The sequence below is a fragment of the Oncorhynchus kisutch genome, linkage group LG29, assembly GCF_002021735.2.
Source record: "Oncorhynchus kisutch isolate 150728-3 linkage group LG29, Okis_V2, whole genome shotgun sequence".
Classification (NCBI taxonomy): domain Eukaryota; kingdom Metazoa; phylum Chordata; class Actinopteri; order Salmoniformes; family Salmonidae; genus Oncorhynchus; species Oncorhynchus kisutch.
Genome location: NC_034202.2, coordinates 7,518,031 through 7,534,522, shown reverse-complemented (window position 1 = coordinate 7,534,522; position 16,492 = coordinate 7,518,031). Strand labels below are relative to the sequence as shown.

At 40.4% G+C, this 16,492-nt stretch overlaps 1 protein-coding gene across 4 annotated transcripts; it reads left to right on the top strand.

Moving 5' to 3' along the window:
- The first annotated feature begins 3,357 nt into the window (after nucleotides 1-3,357).
- On the top strand, nucleotides 3,358-8,928 carry LOC109874373 (homeobox protein orthopedia B). 4 transcript variants are annotated; one of them, XM_020466252.2, is made up of 3 exons: nucleotides 3,358-3,501; nucleotides 4,092-4,492; nucleotides 7,340-8,928. In XM_020466252.2, the coding sequence occupies exons 1-3, from the start codon at nucleotides 3,465-3,467 to the stop codon at nucleotides 7,865-7,867; spliced, it is 966 nt and encodes a 321-aa protein (XP_020321841.1). In that variant the 5' UTR covers nucleotides 3,358-3,464; the 3' UTR covers nucleotides 7,868-8,928. The 4 variants fall into 4 exon arrangements, with proteins under 4 accessions (XP_020321841.1, XP_020321839.1, XP_020321838.1 ...); XM_020466250.2 differs by having other exon boundaries at nucleotides 3,358-3,540; XM_020466249.2 differs by having other exon boundaries at nucleotides 3,358-3,540; nucleotides 4,092-4,513.
- The last annotated feature ends 7,564 nt before the right edge of the window (nucleotides 8,929-16,492 follow it).

Sequence of the window (16,492 nt, the reverse complement as noted above, 5' to 3'; positions counted from 1 at the left end):
TGTTGAAAAGAGAGAGGTGCACTGGAAATCTACAGCTCCAATACTGCGTATAGAATTACATTTGTTTTTCTTGTGGTTTTATTAAAAGTCACTCCTCATCTCCAGAGTGCGTGAAAATGTCTACTTTCCACTCAGATGCGCCGCATTAACTTGCAGGTGGCGAATTTGTTTGTCTATTTTTATTTCTGTGCTGGATAAGATTGATGTTGTTATGGGGATCTCAGCCAGGAGAGAAGCCACTCTGCTTTGCTCCTCGTTGTTTACCCTTAATTACAGCCTTTTCAATTCAGTGAAACGAGGACCTTCATCTGACACACACACACACACGTACACACACAAATGATAGGTTACAATTTCAAATGATAGGTTACAATTTCGTTGGAGAAATAGGCCTAAAAGTGTTCATAACAGCGATGTTCCTAATACGAAAAAATAAACACAGTGATAATAATAATAATAATAATAATAGTAACAATTCTTATTATTATTTGTATTATATTTACAGCGTTTTTTTTCTTGTGTACTATAATGTGCTTTCGATTTTATGATTTCAATGTTTTCAAACAAAGATGTTTCTGTATGACTAACTCGTGTTTTTTTTTCTCTAGAAAATGGACTAACATGCTAACAATAAACAATAGCATATATAGGCCTATTGGAGAGAAGCTATTCATTTTTGTTCCGTTTTTATTTTTATTATTAGGCTATTGTTATTGTGATTATAATTAGCATATGGCTATTATTATATTCAGAAAGGGTTAGGCCTATGGTGATACAGTGTAGGTTACTTGCAACATTCCACGGGTGTAAACCCACTGAAAAGAGGACTTTTTGTTGCACCAGGAAATGGTTACATTTCTTCCCACAAATGAATTTGATAAAATGCTTTGTTTTACTCCACGTTTCGCAAATAAAGCTTGAAATCCCTGTGCTTAGTTCTGGGGGCAGGTATTGGCTTACAGAGATTCAATCTATAGGTATTGTACGAGGTAAACTAGCTGAATAAATTGTATTAGAGGGAGCCAATGTGTTTTCAGCCTAGCTAGTGTCTTTCTTTGTCCCTGGTCAACAATCTGAAACCTATTTATTAGGGGAAAATAACTTCATCCGCCATGAAAGTCCAATGTTGGCCATTTGCAGCACTGTAGAAAGGAATTTAATACAGGGTCACTTTCGACACAAAGACACATTTTCATATAGCCTAAATGTGTATTTTGTAGCCTACATGGTATCAATAAAAGTGCAGTTTAATGCATTATTGGAGCACCATGCCACTGCGTCTGCCTCTTGGCGTTTTCCCGGGTTAAATATGAGATGGCGCACGGAAATGAGTCATTCACTTTTGTGTACAGCCATAAAAGCCGTGAGCTATCGAAAAGTCGTAAAAATAAGCGCGCAATCAATCACACGCAATGGTGCAGTTCTGACGGAGAGGCGAACACCAAACAAAGTCATGATTTTAAATTATCGTTATGGTTTCAGCGCACAATCCAAGACTGCCTAAACTGACACAGGTAAACTGTTAACATATTAAATAGTATTATTACGATAATTGATGCTGAATACGGCAAATACAATTAATATGCTCTTCGAATAAAAATAGGGAAAGAACAACACAAACCCGGACATCTTGAATAACGCACACATTCTCTGCTCTGGCGCTTTAATCCACATTCTGCGATATTACAGGTATGAAAAAGAAGAAGAACAGACAATTGTTTCCAAATTTAATCCACACTCTTCTCCTTTTTTTCTAATTTTCAGGACGAGCGGTAGATAGTTACCCTGCGGTTGCGTGGCGCATAAGGGATTGCTGTGACCCCAGTGTGTCCGAGATTGTCTGGTGCTCTCCGGTCGCTCGTGACACCAGATTGCCACTAGATAAAAGATGAGCCGAGCTAATTCAACCCGGGATGGGCTGGGAGAGGACCCCAAAGTGCCCCAAGTTTACGCTCGGGCACTTCCTTTGTGTTCCTTCCAAAAAGGCACCATTCACTATAGAACAAATGAACTAGCTTTCACAAAACGTTCCAACATCTGTGTGGAGCCTGTTGGAGTCTTTTGTCTCCCTTATATATTTTGAAAACGTGGTGTGTGACAAGAAGCTAGTGCTAATTGGTATAATGGCGGTTTATTTACAGACTGCATTACAGACCTTTTTATACCTGCTTTGTCTGACTGAAATGAATACGCTTAATTTGGGCAGATTAAAAATCAATACCGTGAAAAGTAATTGGCCAACTGCAAAGTGTTTAGAACATGATTTTGTGTTCGTGTGTGTCTGTTCTAGTGCGACAGGTTTGCGACCCACGCCTTCAGCGGAGATCTGCTCTCTCCTCTATCAAAAGGAAACATTCCCAGATCATGTTCAGCCACAGCTCAGTTTCCACTTTCCGCCGAATTATGCACTTAATTTGCTCACATATCATTTACAATAAGTCCCTCCCTGCGTGACAGTCGAGCCTCAACAGTACTAAATCACCTCTAATTTATACTGATTTTACTCTAATAATCGTAATAAAAAGCTTATAGATTTGGCACTAATTACATAAAAGCCTAATGATGTGGAAAATTACTCTGGTTAGAAATATATCGCTATTCTAAACTTTGTTGGCTGACTGAGGAATCAGAGGCATTAGCAGAGGTTCACTTCGTGTCCAATAGGCAGGACTGACTAGGACACATTGGATATAAGAAGTCGAAAATGTCTGGTGAAACTAAAAATATCCACGGCCGTTTACAATCAAATAAAAAAAACGAAGAAAAGGGCCGTACTATTAAAACAAAAACCATTGACCCACTTCAACAGACTCACATTACATAAACCTGACCTTAAATTGGGTTATACGATGTAGTGTAAAATGCACACTCAATGCTTTCATACTCGGGCTATGTGTATGCTTAATCTAATTTGAGGCATTTGTTTGTGTAAGAAATATGTTGTGTCATTCACACGCCAGAAACGATGTTTATGTAGCCACAGAGGCTGTTAAGGCGGCTAAATCGGGTCGTTGTTCAAACCTGGCCCATATACTATAGAGGAGGGCAGAAACAGCAGGCACAATTAAACAAATAGCACACTGATCCAGCTTCTCAATATTAAATCATGTGATTTTATTGGATATAATTTGGAGTTGAAATCAAAGCCAATTACAGAAATTAGGAGAAATGAACTTGTGAATGTTGCTAGATTTGGGAATTGGCGTGGCTGGCTGCTCAGGGTTCTCGAGGTGGCTGACATATCTCGAGCTTCAAATCTGATTGGCTTTCCTTTGAAGAAGCTCATGGGTTCATTCGGTTGTTAGGCGCCTCCCCGTTTCTCTAAAGGACATTATAATGCAAGGAACCTTCTTTTTTAACCACAAACCGAATTTGCTTTCATTTAGGCTATATATATTTTTTAAATAGGTTAAAGTCATAGAGATTTTTTTTGGGAATAGCATTTCGCCCTGGAGCGGTGCGCAATGCTATCGCACGCCGACCTCCTGGATGCTCGCCTCGGTGAGTTATCATCGCCAAACTCCGGTCTTCAACTCTACTGTAAGCTGGAGGCACTTCTAATCTAAATCAAGCAGAGAAAATTGACAATTTGTTTCTTATTTTATCTTAATGTCATTTAAGTGAGCTAATTCAATGGAAAAGTAATTATTATTATTATTATATTACTGCGTAATTTGATTTAACCGTTTTCTAAATTATTGACGTGATGGAATGGAATTAAGGAGTCGATTATTCGGTGTATGCTAGTTGTGTGCTTGTTTGAATGGCATTTAGTCTCTGGTTTTATCCATACTGCAATGTCCACTTCGATGTTTTCACCGTGTTTTTAGAAAATATCATTTTGTAAAATAACCAAATGTTCAACCTACTCTTTGCATGCATTGGCAAACTATAGCCTGTATTCCTCTCTTGCCAGACTTTGACAGATTCGTGAAAGTGTCACTTGCAATAGCTTAACTAAACAATGTATTTTCAGGAAATATCTTATAAATGATATATTTTTTCCTTTAACACAGGGTAGGCTATTGCATTATGCAAAAAATAATTGTGACATTGCCTTTAAATTCTGACCGGGTGTTGTGTCTATCCAGGGATGAAGGATGCCGCGGCGGAGCTACTGGGTCACAGGGAGGCTCTAAAGTGCAGACTAGGCGGTGGAGTGGGATCTGACCCCGGCCACTCCGGCGAGCTAGCCCCGGGGCCAGACACCGTGGAGGGGGCTACCATGCTCCCTGGAGACGATATCAACAACGGAGGATCCAACCCTTCCGGCATGCAGGTCAACAGTAAAGAGCAACAGGACAAGCAACAGCAGAATAACTCCAGCCAATCCGGAGGAAGTCAGAGTCAGAAACAGAAGCGCCACCGGACCCGGTTCACCCCGGCCCAACTTAACGAACTGGAGCGCAGCTTCGCCAAAACGCACTACCCAGACATCTTCATGAGGGAGGAACTGGCACTACGGATCGGCCTAACGGAATCTCGCGTGCAGGTAACGGAATCTCGCGTGCAGGTTTGTTTGTGATACGGGTTGGGAAATGTGTGTCTCATAGAAAATGTTTTAGAAGCAAGAATAATACAGCTGTAAGAGTAGTGTATTAATACTGCATACAAATATGTAATGAAATGTTTAGGCGTATGTATTAGCCCTTTTAACCAAACAGGAGAACGTAGGCCTAAATATGAATAGTCAATGGCTATTATCATTTCGCTTTATGTAGGACCTAAACAATAACAATATTTGATATTTGTAACTAGGCACAACGGCTAATTGCAAAGTAAACCTACATTATAGTCTAAATTAACATGAGGAAAATATTCAACTCTCACATAAGTGCCACTATAACATAAGTAGCCTGCATATACAGTGTAGCCTATAGAAGAAAGTACAATAATATATACATTGATACTGTGTGATAAATATCTCAATAGAAATGTATAATAATCTAAAATATTTGCCCTTTTATTACCATCGAAACAAAACGACAGCGCAAGAATAATTAGCCACGCCTTGTGTTGTTTCATCTTCCTCGAGGAGACCATTTTTTTATTTCCTTGTATCAAAATAATAATATCATACATCTGATCCACGATTGTATTTTGTGAGTGTTTTGTTTCTGTTCAAAGTATTAGAAAATGCAAAATAGGCTAGAAGGTAAAATCCCTCCCTGACCAAACTGCTTTCGGCGCGCGAGCTGTCCATGGTGCTGAAACGAACGCGCCAGGTCGATTCGCGTGAAACCAGATGCATGTGTTTGATTCATACAATACTTTTGTCCCAAAAATATGTTATTCAAGACAGAAATTAGAAAACTACGATTTTAAGAGATATAATTTTCCAGAAACAAACGGAGGGAAATACAAATAAATATTAAAACTGCTTTTAACTAGCCTATTATCAAAGTTGCTTTAATAAATTGATTTGGATATAATTTAAATGTCACGAGGGTACGTAGGCCTATTCATAATATCTGTCAATCACAGATTTGTGGGGTACATGTGGAAAAATTAAGGACATCCAATGTAGGCCTAGGTATTTGCCTATAATTCATGAAAATAAATGAAAAATTATTCACGAAAGTAAGATTTGTATGTAGGCTATATTTTTGTATAAATATGAGTGTATTTTTTAATGTATGCCCCACTCATTGTATCCAAATAGATATTGCATTTTACATGGCAAAAAGTGACTTCATTTAAGATATTAGGCATGGTAAAAAAAAATGTGGGCCTACTAACTATGGAATAAGCCACTTAAAACTCGGAATTGGCCAGATAAAAACAATTGGCACTTTATTTGGGAACAAAATTGGTTCTTAAAATCTAATAACGTTTCGTGTCATTTTCCTATTGGAATTGGAACATTCATGCGTTCTCATGCGAAATGAAAAGGAAACGATCTTGCTTTATTATACCCTCACAATTAAACTCAATTAAAATGTAATTACTTTATTTTATTTCCCGTTACATTCCATAGCTCGCCAAAATAGCACACAAGATGAATTCAAGAACAGCGCGACATTGGAGTTGTCTTTGGTCATTGTCTGATGCATTGTCGTTCATGACCAAGTAGCCATTCTCAGGGTGATAGTGCAATAAAACCAAATCCATTATTATCCACCAATTTCAGAATTCTTTATTACAATGGGGGCTTATGAACCAGCAATGAAAAATGCAGACGAGTCGTTCACATGTGAAACAACCGTGATAATCATCATTATTGCACGGATCAATTCGGTTAGGAATAGTTGATTTACATAAAGTAAGAATTAGCGAAACGATGATCCCTTTATAAAGCCCATCACCAATGATAATAATACTTCTGAACCAGCGGGTAAAAATAGATCTGGGATGTTTCGAATGAGGAGGCGCACGCAGCTCGCGCTGTTCTCTTGTGGAATGGGCCTGTCAGAGTTCCACGTCTTAATGGCGGACTCGCTGAAAGTGTACTCTGTCTTTTAAACGGATGAGAAATAGCATTTTTTTATTTATTTGAAGTGTAATGCATTTGAGGCTGGATTTCACGGCTGGCTACTCTGGGGGAAAGATTGGCCTCTTAATACAACGGCCCAGTTTCTCAACCAAATCTTCACATTAATCATCGTCGATAGCCGGGTTACTATAGTCATATATGAGATCTATATAGGCCTAGAACGTCTCTCCCAAGGACCCGCGGAATAAACACTGGTGATCCATTTATAACGCCTTTATAACGCATTTACTTCCGAAATACTGATATTATTGTTGTTTTGTGTAGGCCAATAGTCAGTGTAGGTCAGTGTATCCATGTTATGCATCCAATTGGTTAAAGCAGAATATGTGTTGATATATCAAATAAACAGAGCTACTAATCATTAAAATAGTAAACTGGTTTCGGATATTTTAAATTCATAACAAAATAATGGCTGGGATGACCACCTCCCCCATAGGCGTATTAGTTTAGACTTCATGGAAATGAATTTGTATTTTCTGACGTAGCCATTTTTATTTTCTGATAACCTAGAGGTGTTTCGGTTATGCACTAATGTAGGCATGCCACAGACGATTTACTGAAATTGATTTTGGCGTAATGACATAGAAGCTATCAAAACCTTCGTTTATGGCATATCATTTAATCAGTTATATCATGTATAGTGTTATCCAGGGATTTCCCCTGGTAGAAAGAAGATGTGCAATGGCAATATCTGAGTTATGTGCTACCTGCTTAAGAACATAAAACGCTTTCCCGTGAGTAAAAGTGAGCATATACAGAAATGTACAGTAGACCTATTCATTGTGTCTCAAACTGATGACACTGTAGCCAGATGCTAACCCATCTCTCTCTCTCTCTCCACTCCAGGTTTGGTTCCAGAACCGACGTGCCAAGTGGAAGAAGCGCAAGAAGACCACCAACGTTTTTCGCAACCCGGGGACGCTGCTGCCCACCCACCACGGCCTGCACAGCCAGTTCAACTCTGCCGCTGCCGCCGCCGCGGCCATGGGCGACAGCCTATGCTCCTTCCACGCCAACGACACACGATGGGCTACGGCAGGGATGCCAGGCGTCTCTCAGCTGCAGCTCCCTCCAGCCCTGGGTCGCCAGCACCAGCATGCCATGGCGCAGTCCCTGTCCCAGTGTAGCCTGTCCGGTCCGCCGCCCAACTCCATGGGGCTATCCAACATGTCGTCGAACGGATCCGGGCTCCAGTCTCACCTCTACCAGAACCCGTTCCCTGGGATGGTCCCGGCCTCCTTGTCCGGTCCCACCAACGTGACGGGCTCGCCCCAGCTGTGTAGCTCCCCAGAAAATGACGTCTGGAGAGGGACGAGCATCGCCTCCCTGCGGCGCAAAGCGCTGGAGCACACAGTATCCATGAGTTTCACTTAGTAGCAACCACGAATCCAACGGCCTCGTTTTACGCGTTTTTGTTTTTACTTCGTCTTCTTCTATGATTTTTTTGTTTTGTTGTTGAACCCATCCAGCCAAATACAGCTGGACAAGGATGTGAACGTCTCCAAGAAAAAAAAGCTACAGGAAAACAACAGCCCTATTCCCCAGTTTTGTTGCCAAACTAATACCGAAACCAAACCATTTGATGGTGGATAAATGGCTAAATGTTTATCTTATTCATTTATGATGTGCATGTATTGATGACAACTTTATTTATTTTACATTTATAAATGCCATATTTATTTATTTACTTATCAACGTATTTATTTATTTATACTTTTTTTTAAAATATATATATAACACCTCGTTTTCGTTTCATTCCTTTCTAACAAAATAGTAGACCACTGATATTTGCCACTGGAGTTTCTAACAGTTTCCACAGGCCGATGGTCGAGGGTATAAAAACTGTACAAAAAAAAAAATGAAGAAAGCTCATTTTTATTTTCATCTGCTGCGCAGCATGCGACCGACCATGATGGGCCACGGGCATGCGACCGACCATGATGGGCCACGGGCATGCGCCCGACCATGATGGGCCACGGGCATGCGCCCGACCATGATGGGCCACGGGCATGCGCCGTGCACGTGCAGATATCACACTCGGAAGTTTTCTTTTTTTTGTGTGTAAAGCGTCAAAAGATGAATAAAACGGAAAAGAGGGAGACACGTGACCATCTCAAAGGAATCACGCAACATGGAAACGAACTTGACTGCATGTGCTGGCCAAGGCAAATGTACGGAAACACCATAAATAAGACAAGAAAATCGACTTGAATATAATCTGTTATATAGGATGTTTTGTGTAGAGGAAGCATTCTTGACTTGTTCCCATTTGGTCAGTTTGTGATATGTTCTAATCTAAATTATTGTATGTGCTTATTATCAAATCTGAATTTCTTAAATGTTTGATCTTATACTGAACAAACCATTTCGTTTCATGGACATGTTTATATCAATTGACTGTAAATGAACAAATAAAAATCATTTTCAATATGTCACATCACGAATCAACCTCCTTTTCTTGAACGTAGCGCATGCGTCCAGCCTGTAGAAATCGATCAAATAGTGTGACCTAATGTTTATTTGGACATCCCTGAAATGAATCACGGGGACGCAGGCGCAGTCCCGGTTTCCGGTGATATACGGTGTAATAAACAGGAAAAACTATTATCAAAACATCAAACTCTATCTAACAACGAGCTGCAATTAAACTATATTCGTCCAATATGTATTGCTACTGATATTTCACCAACGTAGGCTACTTATGGAATTCCACCCCCAGACTCAAGCAAAGCGAGTGGCCAAAGATGTGGGTGTGTTATGGATATGAAAGCTCAAAGCAATGGAGAATTGATATTTTTGTATTTGTAGATGCAAAATCCAGTTCTATAACATAAATACGTGTTTAGTAGCGCACCCCTTTCAAAACAACAAGGGTTTTTGCAGAACCGAATGACATCCTATCCAACCAAATATGTCACGTACATGCGACCCAGCCACGAGCCCTCCCGTCTCGCTCCGTTGACGGGTTTGACCTTAGAGTTGATTGATAGCCTACTACAGCGCTGTTAACGTTGATTGTACAGGCTTATATTTTGTTTTGTCATGTCAATGTATATCACGGATTCATTCATCAAGCCCAGACTTGGAGCAATCTCGCCTGCATCAACGCACGTCCATACGGATAATCTCCCCAACAAAACGGCGACAAGCACTAACACCTTGTATACAGCTGCATCATTTACACCGCCACTAGCAGGACATCAAATAGGGGAGCGAGCTACTCAACTCTACACCTATTTTATCCCCTGTGTTTGTGTGTGTGTCTTTTGGAGCCATTGATCTATGTGACCTTCTGTTCGTATGACAGTATACTGTGTCTATGGTTGGATCTTGGGAGCATGGGACTATCTAGAGAGCAGACATACAGTACAATACCACTGGGCACAGACGTCAGTGTCATTGGATTTAGGTTAAAAGTTGGGTGGGAAAAAAATACGAAAATACCTTACATTTATGACTTTTTTCAAATCCAATCAGGTTTCCATTTTGATTCAACGTCATCACGTTGCATTTTTTTTTTTGACGTGGAAACAACGTTGATTCAACCAGGTTTTGCGCAGTGGGATGTCACCGTATGAGAGGCATTGGGGCTGGATTCAATCCATATCGCAGAAGTTTCGTGATATGGATTTGAAACCAGCCCTTGGTTAATCCACTATTGTATTTCCATCCACCACAGCCAAATGAGTTCATTTTAAATCATCATCATCATCATCATCATCATCATCATCATCATCATCATCATATTAGAATGGTAATGTTGTCTGGGGTTGGGCAACAGAAGATAGTATGGTTAATAAAACCCAGTCGCTTTTCTTTGACTAGGCTGCGTTCAAGATCTACCCATTGTTGCCTCAACTTGCCTGTTCTTTACTTGGATCTGAACATCCAGCACACAATGTTGAGTATCACTGTTGATCTCTGGATGCTTTCCCCCACACAAACTAGAATAAATAAATAATCAAGTAGAAACAAGTGCAACAACTGGCACTCAACCGCCGAGCGAATACCTGTGTGTGTGCGTGTGTGTGCGTGTGCGTGTGTGTGTGTGTGTGTGCGTGTGTGTGTGCGTGTGCATGTGTGTGCGAGTGCGTGTGTGTGTGTGCGCGAGTGCGTGTGTGCGAGTGCGAGTGTGTGTGTGTGTGTGTGCGTGTGCGTGAGTGCGAGTGTGTGTGTGTGTGCGTGTGTTGACATCTGGATGTGTTAATACTCACCGAGCATCACAAGACAAACCAGGGAAGTTGGGGAGATTTGCACAGGGATAAAGATGTTTCCAGTCCTGGCAACAGATGTGAAATAATATTACATAAATGTAATCATTTGTTTCCCTATCACCCAGGTTAATTACTTTGTGGAAATGGGTAACCCATTTCTCATTGGGTAATTTGTCACACACCGAAGCTAGAGCCAATCAGTGACCCCGCTGTTGGTGGGATCATTTCTCCCAGAATTCTGTGCAGTGAGTGTGTCATTGAAAATGTGGGAGCAAGCCAATGTTTACCTCCTATTTATTTCACACAAATAAATGAAATCAGTCAATAAACCATCCGAGGGTGAATATGGCTCTCTCTATCCAGGAGTATACATTTTCTCTCAGTGTGTGTGTGTTTATGTGTGTGTTTGTGTGTGTGTGTGTGCAGGGGTGTTTGTGAGTGTGTCTCATAAAAAAGTGTGAGAGAAGGTGTTTGAATGCTTCCTGAGTGTGTGTGTGTGTGTTTCTGAAATGGGAGACATTATGTGTTTATACATATATTTCCAGACTGAATTGTTCCACCCTCATTTACCTACCTATTCCTTAGAAAATTTCACTGCAGACGTCTACAGACATCATGACAACTGCTATAGCCAGTATGTCCAACAAGCACACCAGTATGTCCAACAAGCACACCAGTATGTCCAACAAGCACACCAGTATGTCCAACAAGCACACCAGTATGTCCAACAAGCACACCAGTATGTCCAACAAGCACACCAGTATGTCCAACAAGCACACCAGCATGTCCAACAAGCACACCAGTATGTCCAACAAGCACACCAGTATGTCCAACAAGTACACCAGTATGTCCAACAAGCACACCAGTATGTCCAACAAGCCCACCAGCATGTCCAACAAGTACACCAGTATGTCCAACAAGCACACCAGTATGTCCAACAAGCACACCAGTATGTCCAACAAGCACACCAGCATGTCCAACGTTCTTACCGCAACGCTGACAACCACCTTCATTCCCTCTAAAACATAGACCAGCATAACTGAGAATACAACAGCAAACGCAACTCTGGTCACCAAAAAGACATATATGACTAGTGTTGTTATACTATGCACAGCGTGTACAAATACTACAAATATTATCACAACCAATGGGCAACTTTGGTTGGAACACTGTTTCAAACAGACAGGGAAGAGTGTCCAAGTGGACTTGAAGACCCTACAGCCCCAGGGGATTGATCTTTGCCTTGTACTCTACTCTACTCATGGTGTGACTATACAACGCCACTGCATATGTCTGAAAATGGGAAAGCATGGTTATAATGGAGGAGAGCTATAATACGGTTTGACAGACAGACAGACTCTGCAGGAGAGGATCTTGGTTGGGGATTGTTGTTACAGATGGTGCATGACGATGAGTTTGGTCTGGAGGTTTTATTAATTTCAGTCTAAGTGGTGAAGAGGCTGGCTCCGACCGTGTTTGGTCCAGTCTGACGAGACTGACTGACACCTCGTAGCTCCCGCCATCCGTCATCGTTTGAGAATCTCTTCATTGTATCACATGAAAATGAAGAGATTCGATTTTGTGCCCATTATCTATCCATAAGAGCAAACGAATGGAGCACCGCTGGGGTCATAGAGAGAGAGATAGAGAGAGAGATGGAGAGATATATATATATATATAGAGATAGAAGGAGATAGAGAGAGAGAGACAGAAAGACAGAGTGACAGAGAGACAGTCTTTGATTCTCTCTCTCTCTCTCTCTATCTCTCTCTCTCTCTCTCTCTCTCTCTCTCTCGTTTTCTCTCTCTCTCTCTCTCTCTCTCTCTCTCTCTCTCTCTCTGTCTCTCTGAGAGATATTTTAATAATTAGATGGTTGTAATATTTGGCATTTTGTATCACCGAAATTCTAGAGAACAGAGCACTCAAAGTGTGTGTGTGTGTGTGTATGATAGGTCAGGGTTGGATAATTAACCTACGATGATGGATACACAGCAATTACAGTGATGCTCATGTGACAAATTGGAGTGACAGAGGCCTGAATGGGGTCATGCATTCTCCTTAGTCTGCTCTTACAGTAAAGTCTCAGACTAAACATCCCAATCACTATCCCTTGTAATGCAGTGTGAACGTGTTGAAACAGTGTTATTACAGTATATTCTATATATGCATATATTACCGGTACAACAATACTTCTGTATACAACACATTCTTCTTATCAGTCCTGAGATGCAAGCTTCTTGCAATTCCTCTTGTATTGCACTGAGTGTAGTGTGTCTCTCTCTCTGTCTCTCTGTCTCTCTCTGTCTCTCTCTCTGTCTCTCTCTCTCACTGTCTCTCTATCTCTCTCTCTCTCTCTCTCTCTCTCTCTCTCTCTCTCTCTCTCTCTCTCTCACACTCTCTCACTCTCTCTTTCTCTCTCTCTCTCTCTCTCTCTGTCTCTCTCTCTCTCTGTCTCTATCTCTCTGTCTCTATCTCTCTCCCTCTCTCTCTCTCTCTCTCTGGAAAGTAGTGTGTATCAATAGTGCTAATAAAGTAGTGTTTATCAGTGTGACTGTAGTATGTATGTACACATGTAGGATCTTAATTTGAGCCAGTTTTCAACAACAGGAAAATAATCCTGCAATCACAGGAAACGTGAATTATTATATGAATTATAATTACAGTTTTTCTCAATTGCTAAAACACTAAAACCCATTGGTTGAACAAAGTTCTCAGTTGCCTGGACTCATTTAGCTAATTATGCAGTCTGTTGTCAATACCTTAAACCATTTCACATGGTAAAACACAATTTGCAGATCTCACTTAGACTTTTCAGCAAAACTCTAAACACATTCTCATTCTCAAAACACATTCTGCACTCTAATGCACATGTCATCCATACTGGTAAACACATTCTGCACCCTAATGCACATGTCATCCATACTGGTAAACACAAGTGGCAACAATCAAATACAAATAGAGAATACATGTAATTGATTGAACACAACCACTCAAAATTGATTTAACCTGTTTCAAATGATGCGACACAACCAATATAAGCCAGTTCAGAGAGCAAACAGGTTGTTGAAGGTGGGAAGGAGAAAGTCTGAGAATGGATACTGTAATACAGTGCATTGTAGGCTGTATACTGTACAATGGACAAATAGTATGGCCCTGAACATTGTGCTTTCCATGTATTAACAGTATTGACTGCTCAATAGATTTTGACTGGTTGCAGGTTAACATCAACAAAGAACAAGAATTACAGTATCACAGAGACAAAGGACAAGTTTGTGAGATGCAGGGTACAGTACTGTAAACATAGGGGTACAAGGAGGAGGAAGAACAAAAAAACAAAATTGCAAAGAGCAAAGCAGAGTAATAGTTTCTGATACATTTTGAGCTACTATGACAGAACATGTTTTTGTTCATCAAAAGACAATGACGGAAAAATATGAATATTATTTTAGATAAAAAATGTACTTCTCCATGAAAATTGTATGTTTTGAACAATGGGTCTTCTATTTTTCGGTGTATTGTTTACTGACTGCTGTTTACTGACTGCTGTTTACTGACTGCTGTTTACTGACTGCTGTTTACTGACTGCTGTTTACTGACTGCTTGATGGTGTATATCATTTTGATCACTTTGTTCATGATTTGAGAGCAGTGTTTGATTTTGAACACAGGTAAAACTGTTTTGAGGCGAATGTTTCATTTTGCGAGAGGAGTCAGAGGTTATGTAAATAGTGCTTGAAGATTAGGTTTTGTGTTTAATGTTTTCAGGAAACGGAGCAAGGTTTCAGAAATGGTGTTTTAGCAATTGAGAAAAACTGTAAAGGACATTTTCGTAGGGGTTGATACATTTTTCGTAGGGGTTGATAATTCTTTTGTAGGGGTTGATACATTTTTTGTAGGGGTTGATACATTTTTTGTAGGGGTTGATACATTTTTCGTAGGGGTTGATACATTTTTTGTAGGGGTTGATACATTTTTCGTAGGGGTTGATACATTTTTTGTAGGGGTTGATAAATTTTTCATAGGGGTTGATACATTTTTTGTAGGGGTTGATACATTTTTCGTAGGGGTTGATACATTTTTTGTAGGGGTTGATACATTTTTCGTAGGGGTTGATACATTTTTTGTAGGGGTTGATACATTTTTCGTAGGGGTTGATACATTTTTTGTAGGGGTTGATACATTTTTCGTAAGGGAAAATGAAGTCTGAAATTTCAAAGTGGAAATGACAAACTTCACAAGCCTTTTCAAACCTCAAATAAACTACACGGTTTCACATTTCCTGTTTTAAAGTTCTCCTACTACAGGGTGATCAAATTAAGATCCTAAATCGATGTACTGTGTATCAATAGTGGAACTGTAGTAGTGATTATTGGTGTGTCTGTATGCATCAGTATAGTGTGAATGTCATGTGTCTCAATATACAGATGTATGATCTTAATTTGATCACCCTATTGCAGGAAAAATGTCTTGCAATTCAGGCCATTTTGGGCTTGCAGTGTATTTGAGGTTTAAAAAGTCTTCGGACATTTGTAATTTCTATTGACCAAAAATGTCCATTCATCAACCCCTACAAAAGGGGGGGGGGGGGGGGCGATACAGAGTCAAGACCGAGACCGGGAAGGGAACAAGGGGTCCGGGACTGAGACCAAAAAAATGCGAGTCCAATTCAAGACCGTGATCAGAATTTAGTCACGTAACCATCATATTAAGAGCTCAGAATATAAGCGGTCACTGCGCAATAGCGAGCAGTAGTTTCCCCAAGGTCTAGCTAGCTAGCTTCAGTTATTGGTAAGTCTGCAGCAGCTGCAGCATGTGTTATTAAAGTGGACGTTGTTGCTAATTTGGTAGCTTCTATCTTTTCAAGAATAACTTTCAACAAGAAGTTAAGTTTAATAATAAATAATCATCATCTGGCGAGCGGAACTGTGCTTTTTTTTTATTGCAGCGCACTTGCTGTTGTTCGCCGTCTCTTTGAGAATAACTTATGTGTGTGAAACATTGTTGCATTTAAAATGGAACTGACAGTCTTGTCGCAACATTAGATCTTATTCAAATCTGTTCATTGACACTTTACACTTTACAGTCCTATTGATCAAACAACTATAAAAAAGGTGGGCTCTCTCTCCCTCAGAACATCAACAACAACAAGGTCAACAACTAATCCTAGGCAGAGCCAGATGAGCTCAAATCTAGCGAAATAACATGAGGTAAACCCCCTCAAACTTTTTCAGCTAGTTGGCCATCAAAAAATAGCACTGATAAATGATTGTAGCCTCCTCGTCCTTCTTCAGCTTGTCTGCCAATACATGTTTGTTCCAACCAAGCACTAAAGCTAAGTGGCTTAATGAGAGTACAATTGAGAGAACACCTCACTCTGACCATTTTACAGTGGTGTAGTGGTGCATTAACATCATGTTGTGTGTGACTGCTGTCTTTCCATCATCCCTATGTAGTGGTGCTTTAACATCATGCTGTGTGTGACTGCTGTCTTTCCATCAGCCCTATGCAGTGGTGTAGTGGTGATTTAACATCATGTTGTGTATGACTGCTGTCTTTCCATCAGCCCTATGCAGTGGTGTAGTGGTGCTTTAACATCATGTTGTGTGTGACTGCTGTCTTTCCATCAGCCCTATGCAGTGGTGTAGTGGTGCTTTAACATCATGCTGTGTGTGACTGCTGTCTTTCCATCATCCCTATGTAGTGGTGCTTTAACATCATGCTGTGTGTGACTGCTGTCTTTCCATCAGCCCTATGTAGTGGTGCTTTAACATCATGCTGTGTGTGAC